At 35.8% G+C, this 24,507-nt stretch overlaps 1 protein-coding gene across 6 annotated transcripts in view; it reads right to left on the bottom strand.

The window, feature by feature from the left end:
- Positions 1 to 24,507, bottom strand: part of LOC308193827 (uncharacterized protein) — a 199,543-nt gene that overhangs the window by 47,672 nt on the left and 127,364 nt on the right. The window contains exons 1-3 of one of the 6 annotated variants that reach the window (XR_013949961.1): positions 8,508 to 8,976; positions 7,664 to 7,731; positions 5,062 to 5,977 (exon numbers count right to left, since the gene is read on the bottom strand). The exons of 4 other annotated variants lie outside the window; for them this stretch is intronic. Coding sequence is in view for 1 of the 2 variants with exons in the window: in XM_080588893.1 (XP_080445019.1) it covers positions 7,720 to 7,731 (12 nt within the window). In the remaining variant the exon portion in view is untranslated. Of the gene's footprint in view, positions 1 to 5,061; positions 5,978 to 7,663; positions 7,732 to 8,507; positions 8,977 to 24,507 lie in introns of those variants that run through there. One more of the 6 variants, XM_080588893.1, reaches the window with a different exon arrangement.

Raw genomic sequence — 24,507 nt, 5'->3', positions numbered from 1 at the left:
CTCTGCGCTGGTGTGGCCTCACCTCGAGTACTGTGTGCAGTTCTGGGCACCACAATACAAGAAGGACATTATACTGATGGAGAGCATCCAGAGGAGGGCGACAAAGATGGTGAAGGGCCTAGAGGGGAAGACATATGAGGAGCGGCTGAGGTCACTGGGCCTGTTCAGCCTGGAGAAGAGGAGGCTGAGGGGGGACCTCATCGCAGTCTACAACTTCCTCACGAGAGGGAGTGGAGAAGCAGGTGACCTATTCTCCGTTATCACCAGTGATAGAACCCACGGGAATGGTGTTAAGCTGAGGCAGGGGACGTTTAGGCTGGACATCAGGAAGAGGTTCTTCACCAAGAGGGTGGTCGCACACTGGAACAGGCTCCCCAGTGAAGTAGTCACTGCACGAAGCCTGTCTGAATTTAAGAAGCGATTGGACTGTGCACTTAGGCATATGGTCTGAATTTTTGGGTAGACCTGTGCAGTGCCAGGAGTTGGACTTGATGATCCATATGGGTCCCTTCCAACTCGGGATATTCTATGATTTTGTGATTCTATGATTCTTTTGTAGCTACATAAAATGACGTTCTGAGCCTACCTCTGCATTTTGAGTCCCAATGCTAGGTTCAATATCATATCTGTCGAACATGCACTGTTTCATGACAGAAATTTACTAAAGGTGGTGTTTAGAATGGAGCAGTTTCTATGATCAAGGAAAAAATGAATGTGAGCACTTGTGTGTGTGTGTGTTTTAGAGCATTCTCAATGTAGATGGTCACAGCCTACTTCCATATATTTGATTTGCCTTGCTGCAGTGGGTTGCAACTGTACTAGCAAGTATGTACCAATCCATCTGCTCACTCACTTTCCCACAGTGGGATGGGGGAGAGAATTGGAAGTCTCTTCACTTGAGACAAAGCCAGTTTAATAAGCAAAGCTGCATGCACAAGCAAGACAGAATAAGAAAGCCTTACATGGTTTCAAATCAGCAGGGAGACCTCCAGCTACTTCCTGGAAAGCAGGACCCCTGCCTGTGCAATGGTCACCTGGAAATGCAAATACCATAACCATGAATGTCCCTGCTTCTCCCTCCTTTCCCTGAGCTTCTATTACTGAGCATGACATCATGCAGACAACAGTAAGTTGGGGGTAAGTGTTGATCTGCTGGAGGATGGGAAGGCCCTGCAGAGGGACCTGGACAGGTTGGATTGATGGGCAGAGGCCAATAAGATGAGGTTCAAAATGATTAAGTGTCAGGTCCAGCACTTTGGCCACAACAACTGTATGCAACGCTACAGGTTTGGGGCAGAGTGGCTCAAAAGCTGTGCAGAGGAAAGGGATCTGGGGGTGCTGATTGATGCTCACCTGAACATGAGCTGGCAGTGTGCCCAGGTGACCAAGAAGGCCAACAGCATCCTGGCTTGTATCAGGAATAGTGTAGCCAGCAGCACCAGGGAGGGGATCATCCCCTTGTATTCTGCTCTGGTGAGGCCACACCTCGAGTACTGTGTTCAGTTTTGGGCCTCTCAGTACAAGAAGGACATCGAGGCCCTGGAATGTGTCCAGAGAAGGGCTACGAAGCTGGTGAAGTGCCTGGAGCACAAGTCCTGTGAGGAGTGGCTGAGGGAACTGGGGTAGTTTAGTCTGGAGAAGTGAAGTTTATCCAAAAGGAATGCAGTTCATGTTCTTCAATAATTCAAGGCAAGAATCAAAGCAGATACCAGAGCACAGCTTCTAGAGGCATTTAATACGTTGCCAGCAGTTGTCACAGCAGAGCACAAATGGACCATGAATCTCGGCTGAAGTGATGATGTGCTTAGTGATGATGAGGAGGAGGATGCTCAGGGGAGACCTTATTGCTCTCTACAACTACCTGAAAGGAAGCTGTGGTGAGCTGGGGTTTGGCCTTTTCTCACAGATAACTAGTGATAGGACTAGAGGGAATGGCCTCAAGTTGTGCCAGGGGAGGTTTAGGTTGGAAATTAGGAGAAATTTCTTCTCAGAAAGAGTAGTCAGGCATTGGAACGGGTTGCCCAGGGAAGTGGTGGAGTCACTGTCCCTGGGGGTGTTTAAGGAGAGGCTGGACCTGGTGCTTAGGGACATGGTTTAGTGGGTGACATTGGTGGCAGGGGGATGGTTGGACCAGATGATCTTGGAGGTCTCTTCCAACCTTATTCTATGATTCTGTGATTCTATAAGATATGGAATATACCTTTTGTCAATTCAGGTCAGCTGTCCCAGCTTTGTCTCCTCCCATTTTCATGTGCATCTCAAGCCTCCTTGCTGGGGCTGGGGCAGAATAATGGGGAGCAGAGTTGGAAAAAAGAGAAAACCTTGATGCTGTGCAGCAGCAGCCAAAACACTGGTATGTTATCAACACTGATATACCCACAAATCCGAAACACAAGAACATTCAGGTTGCTATGAAAAATGTAACTGCATTCCAGACAGTCTCTGTACACCAGAGTCTGGATCACAAAGTTTGGACCTTCCTAGAAATCCTCCACATCACATTCTACGGGAAATATGGTACTTGTTATGTATTTGGAATTCCTGGAGTCCACATCCACTCACAGATCATCTTGGTAGACTGGATTTCTGAGAAATATAGAGATTTTCCATAAGATGACTTATTCAGGAAAAATATATGTAAAGCCAAAACATTCAAGTGAGGTAAGGGTACTGCCACATATCACAATCAGTGAAAGACATGGCTCTACTAATCTGTACACCGATCAACAGAAATGGTTGGCAGATGGAGTATACTTGCTCAAGTTAAAATGCACATCCTTTTTAAGTATAAGTGATTCTTTTTCTTCTCCTCTAAAAATGATGATTCAAATTCTATAGGCCATAGAATATATACCTGTGTATAAAAATATGCGTATATATATAATATTGAGTACACACATTTAGTGTATTATTCATGTTGTATGTTGTTTGTGGGAAAGAATGGGTAAAGTAGCTTTCTAGAGAATTAACACTGAAAAAAATCTGTTTTTTTTTTTATATCAATTTTTGTACATTGCTGTAAATCAGAATAATGTTTTACTTTTTTCAAAGTAATTCTATCTGTTCATTTTTTGTATGTCTTCAGTTAAGGCATATTTTCTTTATCTAAATTTTGTTTAGATACTATAATGCAATTTTCAAATACTTCAGATAATAGGGGAAATAATGCAGAATTTATTATTTCATTTCATTTATTTTATTTTTGTCTGGCTTTATCCTTGTAGTACTAGAAACCAACATCATGGATCTTGAGCTATTTCCAAGAAGAGGAGTATTTTAACATAGCTGTGTGATCAGGAGAAGTTGCAGGTTTTAAGATCCTTGAAAATTCATCATTAATCATCAGTTCTAATTTTTTTTGTTTCAGTGCAGCATATAATTTATTTTAAAAGACATTGAAAATTTTAATTCTACAGCATATTATAAGCTTACTTTCTAAATAACAACCATTCTTAAGTTTCTTTTATACATGTCTTTATGTACAGAAGTACATATTAAACGTCAGTATCAAAAGCAGGAGTCTTGTATTATCTCATGGAAGTTTGGATATTTCTTCAGAGGTAATTTTCAATTTCTTGGTGATTACATTTTGCAACAGCAGATTTTATGCTGTGCTTGTCTGAAGACAGTGTTAATTTTGCTAAAGACAGGGATAAAAAGCTTGATTTTTCATCTTTTATTCTGATAATTCTGTGTTTTGGCCCAAAGTTGAACTTTGGCCACAAAAATATATGTCTTTGCTGGTATATTAGAGTTCCTGACTGATATGATTCCTGAAATTGAGTTTCTGTAGCTTTATTGATCAGAAATTAGTCCAATTTTTGCAACACTTCCAGTAGACGTAGATGTCTCATACGACTTCATAAACACCAGCTCCCCTTTTCTTGGGCAGTACAGAGAAATGTATTTAAATATTTTATGTGGTGTTACAATTTCTCCACTAAATTGAAGAATAGCCTTAAGCATATGCCTAAACATATTGTCATCTTTGCAGTAGCTTTCATCACTTTCTTACACATTAAGATGAACATAAATGGGTCTTTTGGGGATGCACTCCAAAGTCCTCCATGTTTCATCTCTGAACCTGTGTAGTGTAGGAAACACATGAAAACCATGCATATAAAGTAACAAAAAATGATGGACACGATTAATATATTTTAATCTTGAAGTGAGAAGGAAAACAGATAACACATTACAAATCTAGTTTGAACTGAAATGAAAAAAATATTTTCTCTGCAACAATTTGTTCGGGTGCTTAGCTACTTGGTTTCATCCATCTATTTCCTGTAAACCCATTTGTGTGTTAAATGCAGTATATTGGATCAAGGATAATCTCTCATAATATTCATGGTCTGCAAGGGTTCATTCATAAAGTACATTGTGGTGAAGAACTCAGATGAAATACTCTATTTTTGGTTCTGATATGATCTGATTCTACAGGAAATATGCCTTAGAGCTTAGAGGAGGCTTAAGTGTATAAATGGATCCCTATTACTTTTTTGTTTGTTGAGAAAAAGGAACAAAACTGTTTCTTATGAGGCTGCTTTAAGTTTTATCCAGAACAAAGTACTGCTGCCACCAAGTTTGGTTTACAAAAAAAAAAAAAAAAAAAAAAAAAAAGGAAGATTTTACACATCAATGTTTCAGATATTTACTAATTTCACTGGGAAATTTCCAGTCCTCTCTAATCTTCAATCCTCTTTCTACATTTCTTTCTTAATTCCTTCACCTTCCTTTTGACTATGAAGAACAATATGTCCACACAGCATAACTATCAGTAAAACAGCAAATATTCTTTCCAGACTCACATTCAAAGAAAACAAAAAAGAGAAGGAGATGATAAAAAGCTAATGAATTTAATTTTCTTTCCTCTGTCAAGGAGGTGATGTAATGCTCTCTTATTGATGGGTTATATGAGATAATTTTTCTGTATACAGACACCTGCATATCTAGAACCTCACAAGACACCTGGTCCAGAAAGAACAGTTCCTTCTTTAATTTGTTCAAAAATCTACATATTTTTGAAGAAGTTCTCTTCTATGTTTTTCTGAATTGCCAAACAACACAATATGATTAAGATTTTTCTCTTTCTTTTCATATACCCCTCATTTTCTCCTGTTATTCTCATTCCTACATGCTTTTTCACCCAAAATGTTCTCCTTTCCTACTTTCCCTATATCCTTAATAAAAAAAAAAAAAATCTGTGCACTATCCCATTATTTCAGACACTTTTATTCAATACTTTTATTTCTCTATTTTAATCAAATTTTCTTGTCCCTTGCTTATTTGCTTCCCTGACTGTCAGCTGTAAAACCAAGCCCAGGTTCAGCTGTAAACCAAGTTCAGTTGAACAAAAATCACATCCTCTTCTATTAAAAAAACAACTACTTTATTACATAATCAAACTTTTCTTGTGAAACTTTAAAAACTTGCTGAGGCAACAGATAGTTGTTGCTGACTACTGAAAGGACAAATCTTGCCCTCTGTTGTGTTAAGTATGTGAAAGTAGTTATTGATAATCAAAGTTCACCCTAGTGAATGTTCAAATGAAAAGAAACTGGTCCACAGATACTTTTGAAAAATACCCTGCAAATAAAAACACTAATGTATTTGCCACTAGCACCTTGGAGAGAATTTGTTTAACACCAGAAGTTTAATGACTACCTTGTTCTAAGAAAGTATTGTGGACTGATGCTTTGAAACTGGCTTCATAATCGGTCAGGACACATTTGAAGAGGATTTTATTTACAAGGTTTAACCATCAGTCTTGGCTTAAATCTGTAATCTCTGGTGGGTTGGTCATTTCTCCAGCAAAGAATTTCAGCACCAGCTGTTCAACGTTTGCCAAAGCTCTGTAAATTGATTGATCTCTCACAGTTCACACCCTCAGGACATAGTTGGTCTATTGGTTCCTATATGTGACAATAAACGGATAAATCATGTCTTGGTTTCACACATTTTGGCATCCCAGCATGCACTGGAAGAAGAACAAGTGAAAGAATCTGGTTATTTATTAAAAAATAAATAAACAAAAAAAAATCCTGCAGATATTGACAATATCACTAACATTTTCAAAAAAAAAAAAATGAGCAGCTTTGAATTCCTAATTCCTGAAGTGTAGAAAAAATATAATGTATTTTCTTACTATTTAACTTATCTTTGCCATATGAAATAAAAATTTATGTAGGATTCTTCCATTCTTGGTAGCACAAATGTTTTACGGAGCTAAAAGTGTTTTACATCCCTAAACCTTTCATTAAAAATCATCAGCAAAGTTAATAAGACGACTGTATTTCCCCATAGTTAGAAACTGTTTGTTAACTTCTTCAACGTCAGAGAATTTTACCAGATGGCTTGGTTAGAGACAACAACAATTTTTGAATGGTTTCAGATATATTGGGAAGAGTATTACTCAGAATGTTCTTGCAGTCCATCTTCCTCAAATAGAATTTATAGTTTCTGAAAAAGTTCTTTTTCTTTCTAAAATCATTTTCTGAGTGTTTTTTTTTTAATAAAGGTTTATATTAAAAATTTCAGTAGTATTTTTCAATCTATCTGAAATAAAAAGTCACATAATATATTTCTGTGTTTCCAAAACAAACAATCAAACAACAAAAAAGAATAAAAGAACAAAACCTTTCAGAGAAAGAATTCTATGTAGCACCAAAAGGGGGAAAAAAGAAAAAAAAAAAAAAAAACCTTCTTGAGGAAAGTGTAGAAGATGTAAACTTTAGAACGGGTAATGATACATTGCCATATGGTCAAAATTAGCTAGGAATGAGATAAAAATCAGCTAGACCAGATTAAAAAGAGGAAGCATTCCTTTCAGTGATCTGAAAATGCTAGGGCATGGAAAGGGCTTTACTTGATACCATTAAAAGAATCTTGTTTTCCTTCAGTCTCTCAAAGGAGAGAAAGCATAACAAAAGATTTAACAGTTTTCTAAATTGTGAATGTTAATGAAATAAAGATAACACAGCTGTTGCCATCAGATTAATGTCACATTAGTTCCAATTATGTGGAAATATCTAAACAAAGAACTGAAGATGATAGCCAATAGATTCAGCAGATTCCTGTTTATCAACTAGCTAATACATATATTTTTGACTCAGATTGTTCAGATACAAGGAAAAAAGAAAGATAAAATGTAAGAACACTTCTAAGTCACCATTACACGTTTAGACTCAATCCATTGCTACTGACATAGATAGCCAAATGTAGTGACAGGAAAATATTGTCTAAGAAAAGGAAACTAGCTCTCTCCTCTTTCCAGAGGACTGCAACATCTAATAGTGAAGCTCTAGACAAACATTTTTGAAAGGCAAGCTAGAGAACAGATGCTTAAAGGTCCTTTCAGCTTCCTGTTCCCTTGAAAAGCTTTTGCCATCCTCATACATTGCAATTGAATGTCAGAGATCTCTGAAGGGAAACATTTTTTTTAATACTTAAACCAAAGTTTCACAGTTCCCTTTCTGCAGAAGGCTGAATCCTTGAATCAGCATATCTTGCCTTAATCTATTATGCTTATTTTCAGGTGGAAGAGAAAAAGAACATGAATAGGGGAAAGGAATGACCTAAATTAAGGCAGAATGTTTTTAAAGTTGACTAGCTACATAGAAAATTTTGTCTGGAAGGATTTTAAGTGGGAAAAAAGAAGACTTACAGTCAGGTGTGCTTAGGTAGAACATATTTTCAATCCAGATGAGTGATTTAGAAAGATTAAAGAGAGACCTGAAATAGATGATAGTACTTTTAAAACATGCTTCTTATTCAAAGATTGCTTTCATAAGAGGAGTATTATCAACCACAATTTTTATTTCAGTTACAATATCTTTTCAACATGGATATGAGCACAAAGATCAGTGTTTACTGGTAGGAGAGGAAATGATTACAACTAAAGCTGATGTGTTGGGTTGAAATGACTGATTTGCAAGCTAATGCAAAAGACAACTGAATAAAAGTCTGTTATACTAGGAATAATTTTTTTATTTTTTTATTTTGTTTACCCTAAAGGTAAGTAAATGGCTGAGTTTCAAGGTCAAGGTGTTCTGTTTAAAAATTAATATATAAATGCATTCAGAAATCAGTTCTATATATGAATGGAAGCTTACCTTTTAAATTGTGCTTGCACAAATTCAATTGCAAGATTATTATACTTTATTTGTGCTAGTGTAACCAGCTGTTCCAACACTTAATACTGTTTCAAAAGCCAAGTCTGACACTTTGCTGCTTCAGCATCTCTAAACCGTGTTCTCTGAAGGAGTTTCCTTAAGTGCCTTCTCATAAAACTTAATTACAATTTAAAAGGAAGGCAAGGGCCTCTCTACCTACCGTCTAAACTGTTGACTTAAAAATAATTATCATGGTGTGGCTAATATTAAGTATTCCAAAATAGGAAATCACCAGGATTTCACTTTTCTAAGCATCACTGCATTCTCTCAGAGACAACAATGTGCAAATACTTTGATCAGCACTCTAGCAAAACATTTTTTTCTGAATACTGTTACCCCAATAGTCATTGCAATGAGGAAAAGAAAGATGATGCAAGAAGCAATTTTTGATCCAAATTCTTGGCTCCTCTCGTGTCCTTGTGATAGACAACAGTGATTCTTTCTGTGAAAGGGAGATTCTTCATCTTTACAGAAGCTATTCATCTGGTGATAGGTAGGGAAAAATACTACAGATGTGTTTAAGACTGCAGAATTGCACCTGTAAGTGAAAGAAAAAGAGTGTTAGGAGCTAGGGAACAGACAGAAAACACAGCCAAAACTAGTGGATATGAAAAAAAGAACAGCTGTACCAAGGAGAAACAAATAGATGCAGAGCTAGAGAAGAAGATAGACATAATTCTGTAAAAGGATTTGGGATAAATTTGGGTGGCAGAGAGCATACCTACTGTTTATTGCAAATAACTAGTTCTCACTTTATTTGAATCATCCCTGAAAATTATTACCCATCCTTTATTTTAAGAAATATTGCTTATTTATATTGCTTGTCAAATGAAAAAAGAAGACAAAAATCAAACAAACTCTCACAGAGGAGCATTAAACAACACTGTTGTCAATTAAATCTAATTTTCAGTATAGAACTAAGCATGAAGAAAACCATACTTCGGGCCAGAAAAAAAAAAAAAAGTGGCAAAGAGATACTTCTTTTTTTTTTGAGGAGTCTAAAAGTGCAAATACAGCATGAATTTAAGATATTTTACATGTTACCATAATCTTGGTTTTTATTTGTAACTAAGGTAAGTTAATAGCATGCAAAAAGGAAAGATCAATGCTAATTGATGATTAAGCGAGGAACAGGCACAGGCATCAGTACTTTTGGAGAAAATGTTCAGTGAGTGCAGTGAATATAGAAACATTACCCAAGTATTCAGGAAAGCAATAAAGAAAGCCAAAGCTCAGTAGGACTTGGAAATGAGGAAGAGAGATGAAAGGCCAAAAGAAGGCTTCTACAGATACAGATGAAGCAAAGATAAACCTGAGGAAAACGAGATTCTGATGCAAAAAGAGGTGGGAGAACTAGCAACAAGGGACCCAGAAAAGGGTGGGGTATTCCATTTTCTTTGCTTTTGTCCTTAGCAACAATGGTTGTTTCTCAGACCACACAGGATTATGTTGATTAGAGGCAGTCGCTGAAGGACTGTAGTACTGTACATTATACCTATTTTCATAAAGAATAAGAAAATAACTCTAAATTAGCCTTTGTAAAACTAAGTTCTTAATACTTTGATACTAAGAAATTTGAAAATACAGATGCAAAATACTTGCAACAGAACCATTAAAAAGTGTGTCACATTTCTTCTGGTCATTCACAATGCCAATGTTTTCCAGCACTGATCGATAACTGTACTGATTGAGTTTTGTTATGATAAACATGAGAGAAACACCAGAACTATCTTACCTGTTCTTTCAGCTGAAAACCAAGAAACTATTTTAAATGGAATCTTCTTCTTCTGTGGTTTCACACCATTGAAATATCTAAATATTTAGGATCATCAGTTTATATGCAACAAGTAAAAGAAGAAAGGCGTGTATGTGGATTTTATGTTACTATGCTAGTGTTCTTTCTTTCACAAGTATCTTTGCTTCTGCTGTGAAAAAAAAAAATGGTTGACTTGACTCATGAGAAAACATCATAAGCTTCTTGTCCTCACTTTGCATTCTGCCTGTAGAAAGATGATACATACAAAATCATACAGGACTTCCATAGACTCTGTCATTTAAACCTTCTCTAAAATTTGTATCAGGCTATGTGATTCAGTGTCATGTTTTCAGCTGGGATGGTGTTAATTTTCTTCTTAGCATCAGGTATGGTGCTGTGTTTTGGACTTAGAACGGGAATAATGCTGATAACACACCAATGTTTTAGTTGTTGCAGAGCAGTGCTTACATGGAGACAAGGACTTAGCTTCTCATACTGCACAAGGAGCTGGAAGGGTGTCCCCAGCCAGGACAGCTGACGCAAACTGGCCAAAGAGATATTCCTAACTGTATGACATCATGCTGAACAATAAAACTGGGGTGTGGGGGGGTGGGGGGTACATAGCTCAGGGACTGGCTGGGCATCAGTCAGTTAGTAGTGAACAATTACATCGTGCATCACTTGCTTTGTTTATTGTTTTTGTTGTTGCTGTCATCCATCTGTCCCTCACTCCTTCCCCCCCTCCTCCCCCCCTTCTTACTAAAAAAAAAAAACGTCCTTTTCTCAACCTACAAGTTCTTACATTTTCTTTTCAAGTTTCTCCTCCAAACTACCTTGGGGATGTGAACGAACAGTTGTCTGATGTTTAGCTGCCTGTTGGGTTAAGCCAAAAAATCAAGTACATTTTTGTTTTGAACCAGCACATTATAAAAATGATCTCTTTTAAGCAATACAAATTATTCTGGAGCTTATATTTGGCTACACAAAATCCTGTCAATATAAACTTCTTATAATACTGAAACACTGATTTTTTTTTCAAGTATGTCATTAATACAAATTAAAAATAAAAAAAAATATATATATTTTTTTGAAATATTTGGTGTTCTGAAACTATAGTAAATGCTTGAAATGCATCTATTTTCCAGCTGCTGTACTTGCTTTTGGTATTTATATTTGAAATATTTCTCACAGGTAAATCTTGAACCTGTTACCAGTGGAACCTAAAGTTTTAACCTTGGACATCTACTGCAAATATGTTCTACAGTTACTTGTTCTCATAGTATATTGGGTATTTTGTAATAAATATATTAAACTTACTAGCATTCATTCTTTAAATTTGATTGGTTCAGTTGTTTTTACACACAAGCTATAATATACAGAGATGCTTAGAAAGTTCATGAATTTACTTTTTTCTTTTGTACTCATTTCTATGTGCATTATTATTTGTAGTAGGGCCCAGTCTTGCAAAAGGTAATGTAAGTTATTACCTTTACATACAGGTTACAGTTATATTCATTAGGACTTTCATAATCTTAAAGTTCATATGCAGACATATATCTTACTGCATTACAGAATCACAGAATCATCCAGGTTGGAAGAGATCTCCAAGATCACCTAGTCCAACCTCTGACCTAATACTAACAAGTCCTTCACTAAACCATATCACTAAGCTCAACATCTAAACATCTCTTAAAGACCTCCAGGGATGGTGACTCAACCACTTCCCTAGGCAGCCCATGCCAATGCCTAACAACCCTTTCAGTAAAGAAGTTCTTCTTAATATCCAACCTAAACCTCCCCTTTAGGGCAACTTTAGGCGCAAATTTAGCCCATTCCCCCTCATTCTATCACCAGGCACGTGGGAGAATAGACCAATCCCCACCTTGCTACAGTATTTTAAATTCTAATAAGTGTGTTTTTTTGCAAACATCTGTCAGATTCAGTCCTACTATCTCCAAAGTCAGAATAATCTCCCAGTGGGTTTAATCACTTAATCCATCCTTACAGACAAAAAAGAAAAGAAAAAAAAATCTTTATGTTACCATAAATACATTTTATTTGACGTGGCAATCAGTAAGGAAGAATATATTTACAATGGTCTAAACTGTCCTCCAGCTCAGATATGATTATACTAATTCATGACCAAGGAAAGCTCAAAGTAACCTTTGAATAACATTACTGTTATAAGTTAAAATTTCTAACTTGTTTTGAAGTTTTCCAAAATTTTCATGACAATGATAACATATCTATCATTTATTCATTCACTTGTGTTTTAGCTTAATTTATCTGTCTTGAAAGGTATCTGAAATACTATAAAACAGTAATTATTTTATACCATTTAAACTATAAAAGTTGGCAATATTCTAAATATTTTCTCAGGACTTGGAGTAATCTCCAATGAAAATGAGTATCTAGGCCTCCTAAACAGGCAAGCAAAAAAATCATACAGCAACTAGATAGAATTGTTTCTTTGCTTCTTACATCTTAAGCAGAAATTGAATTGAAAGCTTCTACCTTAGATGATACAAGATACCCTGGAGGACATAGCAAAGATTGTACTAGGCACTGTAAATACCCAAAATAATTCTTTATGGTATTCTTATTGCCTCCACTAGGAAAAAAAAAATGGAAATAGCAATTGTTTAGAGGTCAGTATATGAGTATACAATTCCAACACCTAACCCACCACTTTACCTTATACATATCAGAAATATTTAAGTTTTACATGTATAGCAAGCAAAACTTTTTTCTTCCAATACTGAGCACAGCTATCTTTCTGCAGTGTTGTATATGATGCTTTATTCTGGAAAACTGTTCAATGTCTTCCATCAGGAGTAAAAGGTTCATTTCCCACTGAAATCACTTTTCAGAATCCAATGTATTGCAATATTTTTTCCCTAATATTCATTAAAACACAACTAGAAGAATACACCTAACCCATCATCTGGAAATTGTTTGGAATATTCTATTACTTACAAATTAGTTTTGGCAATGAATTAAGATAATACCACTGTATTCCACTGAGGAGTATTCAGTGTGAGTTTTAACACAATTTTTAATAACTATTTGCAGTGAAGACTGTCAAGGTCACATAGGTTCTACATACTATAGATGTTTGCTCATCATATTTCATGACACAGGGCATTAATCAAGCTAGGCAGTGTATTCTCAGCCCATTCAATATGGCTTCAAAGTAAATGAAGCTCAGTTGTGTTTTTTTTTGTAAAGGACTCGTGGTCTTAAATGCAAGTGAACAATAGATTTATTTTTTTTTCTAACTAGTTACTGTATGACATTGTTAGGCAACTTACCACTAATTCATCCATCCATTTTCATTATGAATTATGTGAGTTAAGGAATGCAGATATCTCCATTTAGAACTGCAAACTAGGGAAGTTCTAGTAACTTCATAATAACCACTAAAAAGACAAAGAAATATTTTTTAATATTTTACTGAAATGCCCTTGCTTAGTTTAAATCTTTTCAAATGGTTAGGGTCTCATCAAATAAGTGTAAACAAATCTGTTGAAACATATTCGTATGAAAAAAAAATGCAAAAGCAAATAAAAGAAGGAATAAAATTCCTTCAAGTATAAGTTTTATAAAATATTTAGAAAAACAAAACAACATTTACATGTAGCCAGCTCTCTGATGTCACAAGACAAATTACCACAACAGCAAATAGTGACATTTTAATTACAGCAAGTGATCATTGTTTACCTCTGTTTACTCCATGACCCACCAAATATTGCCTATCATACTAGCTAACCAGTAACTAGCATTTAGAAAATATAAATGTGCTGTAATTTCTAACTAAGCTGTATCTGTTGTAATTTGTATTTCTAATGCAAAAATACTACCTCAGTATCTCTCCTCTTTTTATAAATGTAATTTATAACTAACTATGCAGGTAAGCAGTTTTATTAAACAGGAACAGCTATGTTTCTGAACTCAAAACCAAAACAAAATAGATACACTGATATGTGGATATAGCTAAAATATTTAATTCTTTTGTAGACAATGCAAAGTGCTGTTACACACATAAATTAATATTTTACAGAAGAATGTGAGCAACATTATCACCAAAAGGACAACAGTTTTCCACACAGAAGGCATCCAAGTAACAGAAAGCTAGAAAACAAAGAATGGGAGAAATGCAAGGTACTGCAAAAGTATGTTTTGACTAATAAATGAAGATGACTGGCAAAAAAAAATCAAGAAAAACCGTATCAGAAGCTGATAATAAGGTCCTGTTTTTGAGAGGGGAACAAAGAGAATAAAAATATCAAACATGAACAGGAAAGATGGAAACACCAAGAGGTGTATTGCTATTGATGAATTTAGTAAAGTTCAGTTTTACAGTTTAAAACTGTCCTTAACACACCCTCAACTTCTAAGTAGTCCAAGCACAGCAAGCTCTAATATGCCATTTATGCAGCACAGCCCATGTAATTGGCTGGATTTGGATTGGGGATCTAATTCTTTTATTTGGGACTGCCTCTGGCCCCTTATTCACACATGCTCCAGGCCAGCTTTACTCCAAATATAAATAACTCAAAATCCTTGTCCCAATCCACTATCTTTATCAGATTTTCTTAAATTCTGCTGCTAGTGACATTAGTAGTAGAAACACTACCAGGAGAATAGGATAGTTCTATTCCTTGCCCTTTTTCTCATCTCTTTGGGAATGCCAGTGACCCTCATACATGCACTGTTCCTCAGCCCTGAAAATATGCACCGAAATACAACATTCCATATCAACAATAATGTACTTGCTAACTTGGAAAGTCTATGAGCTTAACACAAGACTGATACATTTAGAACACAAAGAACAACATCAATGTAAAGAAAAGAAATTAAAAAGTTCAAAAAACTGTTCAGCTACCTGTCCACAAACCACTAAGTTTATGTGGTGAGACCCTAAGAGCAATATTAGTCCTCATTACTGGAGGTTGAAGGAAACTGAATCAGAATTTTTCCTTATCCTTTTTCTTAAAAATAGTCAAAGTAAATTTAAAGAGGTCATGAAGAGTTTGGTACACAGGTCAGACCTTTAGCAAGTCACAGCTCTTTCCCTAAGATGTAACACACAGGATTATTTTCAGTATGCTTCTAAATATCAAGATTTAAAAATAAATAAATAGATAAATAAATTATTCAGTTAAGTAAAGAAAAAATGAAAGTGATCTTGCAGCAGAGCTTTCAACTTTATCCTAACTATCTTGTGAAATATTGCAATTTCCTAGACATGGGTTAAAGTAATGATGGAGATTTTATTTACTTTTCTGCCCATTAGTAGAATATTTCCAAATTCCTCTAAACAAAACAATGCTAAAACACAAGAACTTATATTTCTTATACTACACTGACTGTGTGTATTACTCTTTAAAGACAGTCATGCATCATCCAGAAGATTGTCTCAGTAAGAGATATAATGATTTAACTGATGAATACTTAAGAGAAAATAATCTCACAACTTATTTTATTTCTCTAATGAAAATTTTTGGAAAGGAAAAACAGTGACCAAGCAACACATTTTCTTTTTACCCAATTGGAAAACTTTTTTTTCAAGTCCATTCATAGAAGCAAAGGAAATGAAAAGCAATATAATATATCTAGAGAGGAAGAATTTCTTTCAGATGGGCTTTTATCCAAAAGCCACTTCCTTAAACCAGACCATGGAAGAAAAAAAAAAAGGGGGGGGGGGGTATAGGGGGGAGGGATTAGTATCAGTTCTATCTCTTGGTAATTAAATTATTTTCATTTGCGTGTGTTGAGGGGGGAATGCCTTGATTCTAATTCCATTCCTTTAAGCAAAACATATTTGAATGTGTTGCACAAAACATAGTAGTATGAACAGTACATAATGAGAAAAATCAGAAGCAATCCGATATTACAAGCATACCTCATCTCACCTAACAAGTAAAACATGTGGGTCCAAATCATTTGGATGCAGAATAAAATAAAATGAAATAAGAATCCTAGCTGAGAAACCTAACCACTTGTCAAACAACAAAAAAATTTCCTATTATAAGGATGTTTGTCATGAACTAACCTGTTGAAAAGGTGAATCTGCTGTGACTTCTGACCACCTATTTGTCTCTTGACTTCTTAGAGTTGCTTGATGGAGCTGGTTGCAGTAGCTGTTTCACCTCCCATGGGACTGTCTCGTTCGCTTTTTTGCCCAGCCTAACTTCAAAGTATATATTTTACATTCTTCCTGGTGCAATTCTGTCAACATGTGAATCTTAACCACCTGGTACTAGCTTTGGGATGGGCCATTTACTTCCATACTTTTTAAGCTGGCTGGCAGAATATAAAACTAAGTTAACTTTTACAATTTGTACTTCAAATCTATGTTTATGTGCTTTTTATTGCCTTTATGAGTGCATGAATGTAACATTTTTTTTCCACACTTTTTTTTTCCTCTTTTTAATTTCATGTGAAATTATGTAGAAAAATTCACACAATTCACAAATGCTTTTGAACACTACATAAAAGCATGTTTGTGAATAAAATGATTGGGGAAAAAAAATGCCAAATAGCCAGTTTTAAAATGACTGTAAGGTACAATATTCATACATTCAACATTTTTATGGTTAATACTCATTAGAAAGTCAGCATTAAATAACTGATTTGATCATTCAATCAAACGAGCTCTCATGGACTCCGAGCATTTTTTCTGTATCTGTGTTAAACTTGTGAATCATGGCTATAATAGCAACTTCCACATGAGTTTTCTTTGCTTATTTCTTTGTTGGGAAACTCACTGTAGTACAATGTTGAGCTGCTATTGCTGTCATGGTGCTTCACCACAGTTCAAATCTCCCAGCTTTCACATAGTCCTAAATGTGGAATCCATTCTAAATAGAGCAAGCAAAACTATGAGGTAGGCAGGTATGTTGAACTTATGGATAGTTGGAACCAAAGCAATTCTGTGTTTTAACAATGACAATTACATATAAAATTATATGCACTTAGGCAATTTACTTAAATGGAAAATCTTAACACAACAATTTGTGATCTAGACCATTATGACTGTCATTTTGGTTTCACTTTTAGAAAATTATTTCATAAAATATATTGTGCCAAGAATGTTCTTAAAAAAGACAATTATTTTAAAAATCTGTTTGATATAATGATATTAACATATCGGTATATGTGGATAAAGATGCATATGCAAAAAAAAAATATATTATTAGATACCCTCAGAAATATTGAACAAATAAACAAAATTCAGACATAACTACTATCATTTTACTATCAGAGCTCAAAGAAGTGACTTTTATTGCTATGAAATTAGCTGTGTGAAGGGGAAAAAATCAGCTGTAAAACCAAATGTAATTATTTAGAGAATATCATTCAATGGAAGGTATCAAGAGTTTATAAAGGTCACATATAGAACTCTAAAGTAATTCTCATCAACAATGGGCTTCCATATCACTTCACTGGTTTACAGTTTTTTTTCAGGTTCTATAACAAGGAACTAAAGTTGTATAAGAAAGCTCTGATAAAACTATTTTGGAGATCAGAAATATTTAACTTTGTAAATGTATGTTAATGAAAAAATAATAATCACACATTCTTACAATGTGCTACTGTTTATCATAGCTATAGATTTTGAAATTCAATCAAGTAATCAGAAGACTGATTTTAAATATATATAAATATATGAAAGACTGAAGTAATTAAGATTACAAAGTAAATGTTGATTCCTCTGTTTGTAGAGACAGTTGTAGCATGTTGTAATAAATATAGAATATGCGCAGACACAGCCTTACACAGGCTTATGGCATACCTGTAAATCCTGTGTTTACACCTAGACAAACCACTTATTCTATAAGTGAAATGAAAGGTGCATTAATACAAAGAAAATATGTTTGTTTGTTTTTCCTTAGAAAAAAACTCTTAAGAGATAAAAGTTAAAATAAATAAATAAATAAATAAATAAATGTTGCAGGAACAACTCTCTATTGTAGGAACTGAGCAAACACTTACTGCACTGCCTTTAAATTCAGAGTTCATTATTTCAATATTTTGTGTCCACGTCACAAACAGCTGCAGGTGCCAAGTGGGAAACAACACAGTTCTAAATTTTCCTTTCTGGAAAGCCAGCTAGCTCATTTCAGATCCTAGACCAACATGCAGACAATTTGAAGGATTCAGAGACATTGGCAGAGACATTGGGTACACACATAGGAAGGGCTGTAAACATTCCCTAACTCTTGGATGACTGTCCTGGTTTCAGATAGGATAGAGTTATTTTTCCTCCTAGTAGCTGGTGTGGTGCTATGTTTGGGATTTAGGATGAGAATAATGTTGATATCACACTGATGTTTCAATCATTGCAGAGCAGTGCTTACACTAAGCCAAGGACTTTTCAGCTTTTCATGCTATCCTGCCAGTGAGCAGGCTGGGGGTACATCAGGAACTGGGAGGACAAGGAACAAGGACAGCTGACCCAAACTGGCCAAAGGCATATTCCATACCATCTGACGTCCTGCTGAACAATTAATAAGGGAGGGCTGGCTAGGGTGGGGGGGTGGCTGCACAGGGGTAGGCTGGGCATCGGTCAGTGGGTGGTGAGCAAGTGCATTGTGCATCACTTGTTTATACACATTATTAGTAGTAATACTATTATCATTATTATTATTATTTTCCTTTCTTTTCTGTCCTAATAAACTGTCTTTATCTCAACCCACAGACTTTCATTTCTTTCTAATTCTCTACCCCATCCCAGAGAGGGAGGGGAGAGGGTGAGTGAACGGCTGTGTGGTGCTTAGCTGCCGGCCGGGTTAAATCACAACAGTCCTTTTGGCGCCCAACATGGGGCTCAAAGGGTTGAGATAACGACAGATCTGACCACAGTGTGTTAAAACAAAATTGGTATTAGACCTGCTTAATAGTTGCTAGTCACAATGTTGACTGCTTTGATCTCAGGTCAGCTGTGCCTGTTTTCCAAATTGAGTTATATAGCACATTACTTACTGTATGTGTACTGTATGTTCCAGTCATGCTGTTTATCCTTTCCAGGAGCTGGTTTATTATTATTTTACTGTACTGTATAACACTGGCTTATGATATGACAAAATTGCTGGTCATGAGACTAACCTGGTATATGTACTCAGCACTGCCATCAACTCTATACTTTGGAAACCATATCTCAGAAACTACTAACAATTACACCTATTGCCTTTTTTCTTCAGGGAGCCAATCTATGGAGGGGACAGGGGGAGATATTTTTTCCTACTTGTTCACTCTCCCTTTCTCCTTCTCCCCACTTTTCTCCTCCGGGCTAGTTACGATAGCTCTTCAAGATTTTGAATATCCTTGGGATGTTCAGACCAGCATGTTGTTATTGTTATGTCTCCTGAATGCATTTCAAATTTTGTTTAAGGTTAAACAACTACTCAGGAATGCCATCCAGAGATCTGTCCTGAGGCAGGATAGTTATGAGTGGCAGGGAGTGTGGGAGGATATGGGCAGGCATCTAGAGCAGTGGGCACCTCCAGTGCTTTGGAAATTCACCCCTGAACAGCTGCAAAATCCTAAAAAAAATGGTAGAATGCTTGAAAAAGGGGTGTCATCACTCTGGCAATTCCAAAGAGATACACAAACCACTGCAACGTGCTGGGGTCTGGCCTACGCCTATCAAGCTGCAATTAATGCCACTATAAGCCTAGAGAAAAACCCTGCGGCCACTCCAACTCCTGTAACAGGCCCAATGGCCACTCCAACCCCTGCAGCCACTCCAACCCCTAGGACGGTCCCTGCGGCCATTCCAGCCCCTGTGGCCACTCCAAGCCCTATAGCAGGCCCAGCAGCCACTCCACCCCCAGCTGCCACTCCAACCCCTGTGACGGGCCCTGCAGCTGGGTCAGGGAAAAAAACTGTAGCAGTGCAAGTTGCTCCTGTAACCAATATGAAACAATGGATGAGAAAGTCACATCGTTTAGAACACAGAAGAACTCCTACTCAGACTGGGGAGGAAGACGACGATGAGATAGGCTACTCCACAGTGGGTGGGACATCACCCAAAGGGGAAGATGAAAAGGAAGATACCATAAAAGCATCAATAACTACACGAGGCCTATCCCAGCATGAGCTACAAGATATGCGAAAGGATTTCGGTCGTTGTCCAACTGAGCACCTTGTCACTTGGCTGCTCCAGTGCAGGGACACTGGAGTCAATTGTGTGGAATTAGAGGGCAGGGAAGCCAGGCATCTGGGATCCCTTGCTAGGAATGCAGGCATTAACAAAGCAATTGGAAATGGAGCACAAATCTTCACCCTCTGGAGGCATCTCCTGTCAGGTGTGAAGGAAAGGTATCCCTTCAAGGAAGATCTTGTATGTCAACCAGGCATAATGGACTACCATGGAGAAGGGAATCCAGTACCTGAGGGAATTAGCCGTACGGGAGGTGATTTATGAGGACCTAGACAGTGACCAGCTATTCAAAGATCCAGATGAAGTCAAGTGTACATGACCCATGTGGCAGAAGTTTGTACGGAGTGCTCCATCATCATATGCCAACTAATTGGCAATAATGGCCTGGAAAGACCATGAGGAACCCACAGTGGATGAATTGGCTAAACAACTTTGGCGGTACGAAGAATGTCTCTCTTCTTCCCTAGAGGCCTGCGTCTCGGCTGTGGAAAAACTTTCTGAAGAGTTTCACCAACTAAAAGATAATACTTTAGAGAAACTTTCTGAAGTTTCCAACCAACTTAGAGAGAATTCACTGTATCATGACAGCAATTAAAAAAAAAAAAAAAAACAGCTGGGGAAGATACATCAGGATATAACAGTCTCTTCTCTGTGTCCACCCAAGAAGGGACACAGTTTAGTGGGTGATTCTTAGAGGTCTTTTCCAACCTCAGTGATTCTGGGGAGGCGGGGGGGGGGGGGGGGGGGGGGGGTTTGAAAAAAAAAGGGAAAATGGTACTGGGCTGACTCGGAAGTGTAGCAAACTAGAATCTGATGCTTCTGTGTTATTAGTGGATCAGAGAGCATAAGAAAACAATACACAGTCATACAGATGACACATTGTTAAAGACAAAATGGCTAAATTGAATTCTGTATTTAAAAAATAAATAAAAAGGCTAAATTTAATCCTGTATTAAAATAATAATAATAATAATAAAGTCTAGATTTATCTATTTGTTTATGATTCTGCGAGTTTATGATTCTGTGAGTGGAATATATTGGCAGGAATTCAGATGAAGCAGCCTTTTATAGAGGTTTTAATGCTTTTTCAGTGAATTTGGGATCCTCAGGTTTTGCTCCTAGAGTGTTGGGATTTCTCTAGATCTACTGCAGGCGAAACAAATTAAAACCATAAGAATCAAAAGAAACGAAGAAGCTGTCATCAGGTTTTCATTTTCATCATTTGTCTTTGGCCAGATTCCACAAAGATGTAAGACCATCCAAATCATCATGACCAATGGGAAGGAAAACGTTTAAAACTTCTGTTCCACATGAAATAACAGGAGAGCAAAATATCCTCTCTCCTACCAAAACAAATACTATAATAAACTCAAGAAAAGGAACAAAAAATGAAACAAACAAAAAGTTTTGTTTTCTTACAAATAATTAAATGGGAATCTGAAATCTATATTTAAGTCCTACAATCTGCTGCCTTGACTTGTTTTCCTTTTTATCAGCCGTAAGTCACAAAGCAATACTGCCATCCACACACACAGAGCAGGAATCCAATAACTGGACATATGGTGGTAAGCTCATTTTCTCTCCCTTTTAGAGTACTGTGTCACCCATTAAGGTTGTAGAACTACACTGGAAGATGAAATTCAACACTCAAACACTCAATAAAGATCAAGAAAATATAATTTTATTATTTTTTAAATAATACATTTAAGTCAGGTCCATAAGACTTTTTCCAAGGCATGATTCATAGTTGCTGAATGTTTGTGACTGTTAATGCTTATGATTATCCATGTGTACTTAGCACTACACTTGTTAGTGATATACTTCATTCTGTTTCTATTTGGGTACTTGGGATAATCTCATTCTTCCTATATGACACTTTGATTTCCTTCTCTGCACAGATAACATCTCCTATGAATGTGTTGCCAGCAGACTTTTAGTGCATCTTTATTATTTGTGTAAAGACTGACAAAAACATTCAGTGAAATTATTCACACGTATTTCCAAAGCTATAAAGCTGCATTAACATCCCTTTCCCTTTGTCAATTAAGAAATGTAACATTCCTTCTTCTGCAATAATTTAATCCCCCAAATCAAATTGGTTAGAGGAAATTAGATACTGACTAAAATCTGTACACTGATGCCATTTTGTCCTTCCATGGAAAGACACCACTATCCTTCATATGTGTATGACATAATTTATTCTCTTCCTGTGCTTAGTCAGAAAATAATTCTGGAACTCTGAAACTATTTACCAGCAGTAAAAATTGTTATTATCTAAAACCATTCTGTTAACATTTTTTCTCTTCCCAAAAACATCAGTAAGGTATTTAACTGCAATTGCAAATAATAAAGGTCCCGCTAGTCCTGTTGTAAATCATTATTATCGTTCAGTTGCATGCAATCTTGATTAATGCAGAATCCATTCTATTCACGTAGCTGAGGTACACTTGAAAACTAAATTTTACAAAATTTCTAACTTTATTAAAAAATAAAAACTTTCGCAGCCTGTAATGTCTGTTCTACGAGTCTCTTTATTCAAATGGAAATTGAGATATGATAGACCAGTAATTTCTAGAAGATATAACTAAGATTAAAACTGTTTGCACAGAATCCTATGTCACAAACCATTCAGGCTACCAAAATAAAAACAAAAATAATAATAATTTAAAACAGAAAAACCACATCTTGACTGACTGTTGCAAACTTAAAGGATTATGTGAATGGTTCTAGATCTTCTAATTTTTTTCTACTACATCGTAATGAAAATATGGCATATTTATTTTTCTTCATAGCAAACCTTGTGAGGAAAATTAGTTCTGCATGTCAAAAATCTTTTGGAACTTTCGATCAGAATTACACGTTTCAACACTATAAAAATAATTTTTTTTTTTTTTTGATGCTCTGAAATGACCCAAATAAGGTAGGTTTCAGTAAACTCAACATTAAATGCAATTCTTTCTTCATGGAGTAAGTAGAATCTCATGGAAGTTTTAGGATTGCAGTCTGACCCCTTTTATTTTCACAGTGGTTTCATTTGATCCATGGTTGCTTTATACTTTTACAATAGTACACTAAACATAGGAAAAACCTGAATCTGAGAGCAGGTGTCTACCAGACCAAAGCAAAAGGAGAAGCCCTAACTAAAGCTCTCCTATGGCAACAGTTCAGGAAGTGAACTCATTGCAACATTCTGTAGAAGTGATTAAAAGGAAAATATTATGCATATATTTAATTGAATTGAATTTCTACTAAATTCCTGAGTCCATAACATTTTTTCTTGTTTCCTTTTCCTAAAGAATATACATTGTGCCATGAACAAAAGTCCAGTTTACAGAAGCTTCATTTCTTCCGTTGGACTTTTAAGTTACGTTTCCTCCATAACATTTTTTCATCTTTCTCATAGTTACTCATGTTGTCTTCAACATCTGTATTTATATTCACATTTGAAAAACTGGACAGTTGGAGAAAAAAGGTGCTCCCTTTGTTACTTCCATGATTTGTATCAGACCTTGTTAGCTCAAAAGGCAAATATACCACAAGACAGTAGTTTTATTTTCTGCAAATTAATAAGGGATCAATTAAAATCAAACTCTGCAGGAAGACCTCCAACTTTTTTTTCTTTTTTTTTTTAAGAAAAAAACTTCTAATTGCTCCCTCTTTCTTTCCTACTGCTTTTATTGATATATTTATTAGGAGCAAATGTATATTTGAACACAAGCATAGAGATTCATGAAATGTCTCTTGAATAGTTTAATGAATACCAAGATTATGTTTGCAATTCCAAATCATACAAGATTAATTAGACTTGCCCTCCTTGTATTTTCTAGATTATTTACTCAGGTTTATAACTATGCCAGAAATAAATGAATAGGTATATTTTTTGGACAATAACTACATTTCCTTTTTTGCCAGAGAAAATGTGAGAGATCAAGGTGAAAAAAAAAAAATTAGTCAGAAGCCATTCTGAGGGGATTCATCTGCAGAGAAAAAAAAAAATATGGCTACGTGGCATTAAATTATTTTAAATTATTATATTTAAAAAAAAATAATTTCTCATTGATCCAATATGGTATCATAGAACTCAGGAGGTCAGCAGCCATATACATGGGTGCATAGCTAACCACCTCATCAAAACAGTAATGACATATAAATCTCCTTTTGAAAGTTTAATTTCTTTCTGAAAACAAGAACATAGAGTAGTGTGACTCAATTTTTCCCCCATTTGAGTAGTCCTTTGAAATTCAAATCTTTAATGAAAAAAAAAAGAGGGGGGGGGGGTAGATGATCCCAAAAAGTAGCATTTGGTAAATGCCATTTTTGCTTAAAGAAACAAATTTATTCTTGTATGTTAGAATTCAGAATATTACACATCTAAAATAACAAGATGAAAATCGTTATATATTATACGAGAC

This window comes from Anser brachyrhynchus (assembly GCF_964034855.1).
Source record: "Anser brachyrhynchus genome assembly, chromosome: 4".
Lineage (NCBI taxonomy): Eukaryota > Metazoa > Chordata > Aves > Anseriformes > Anatidae > Anser > Anser brachyrhynchus.
Note: the sequence above shows the minus strand (reverse complement) of the source record. Positions and strands in the feature narration are given on the sequence as shown.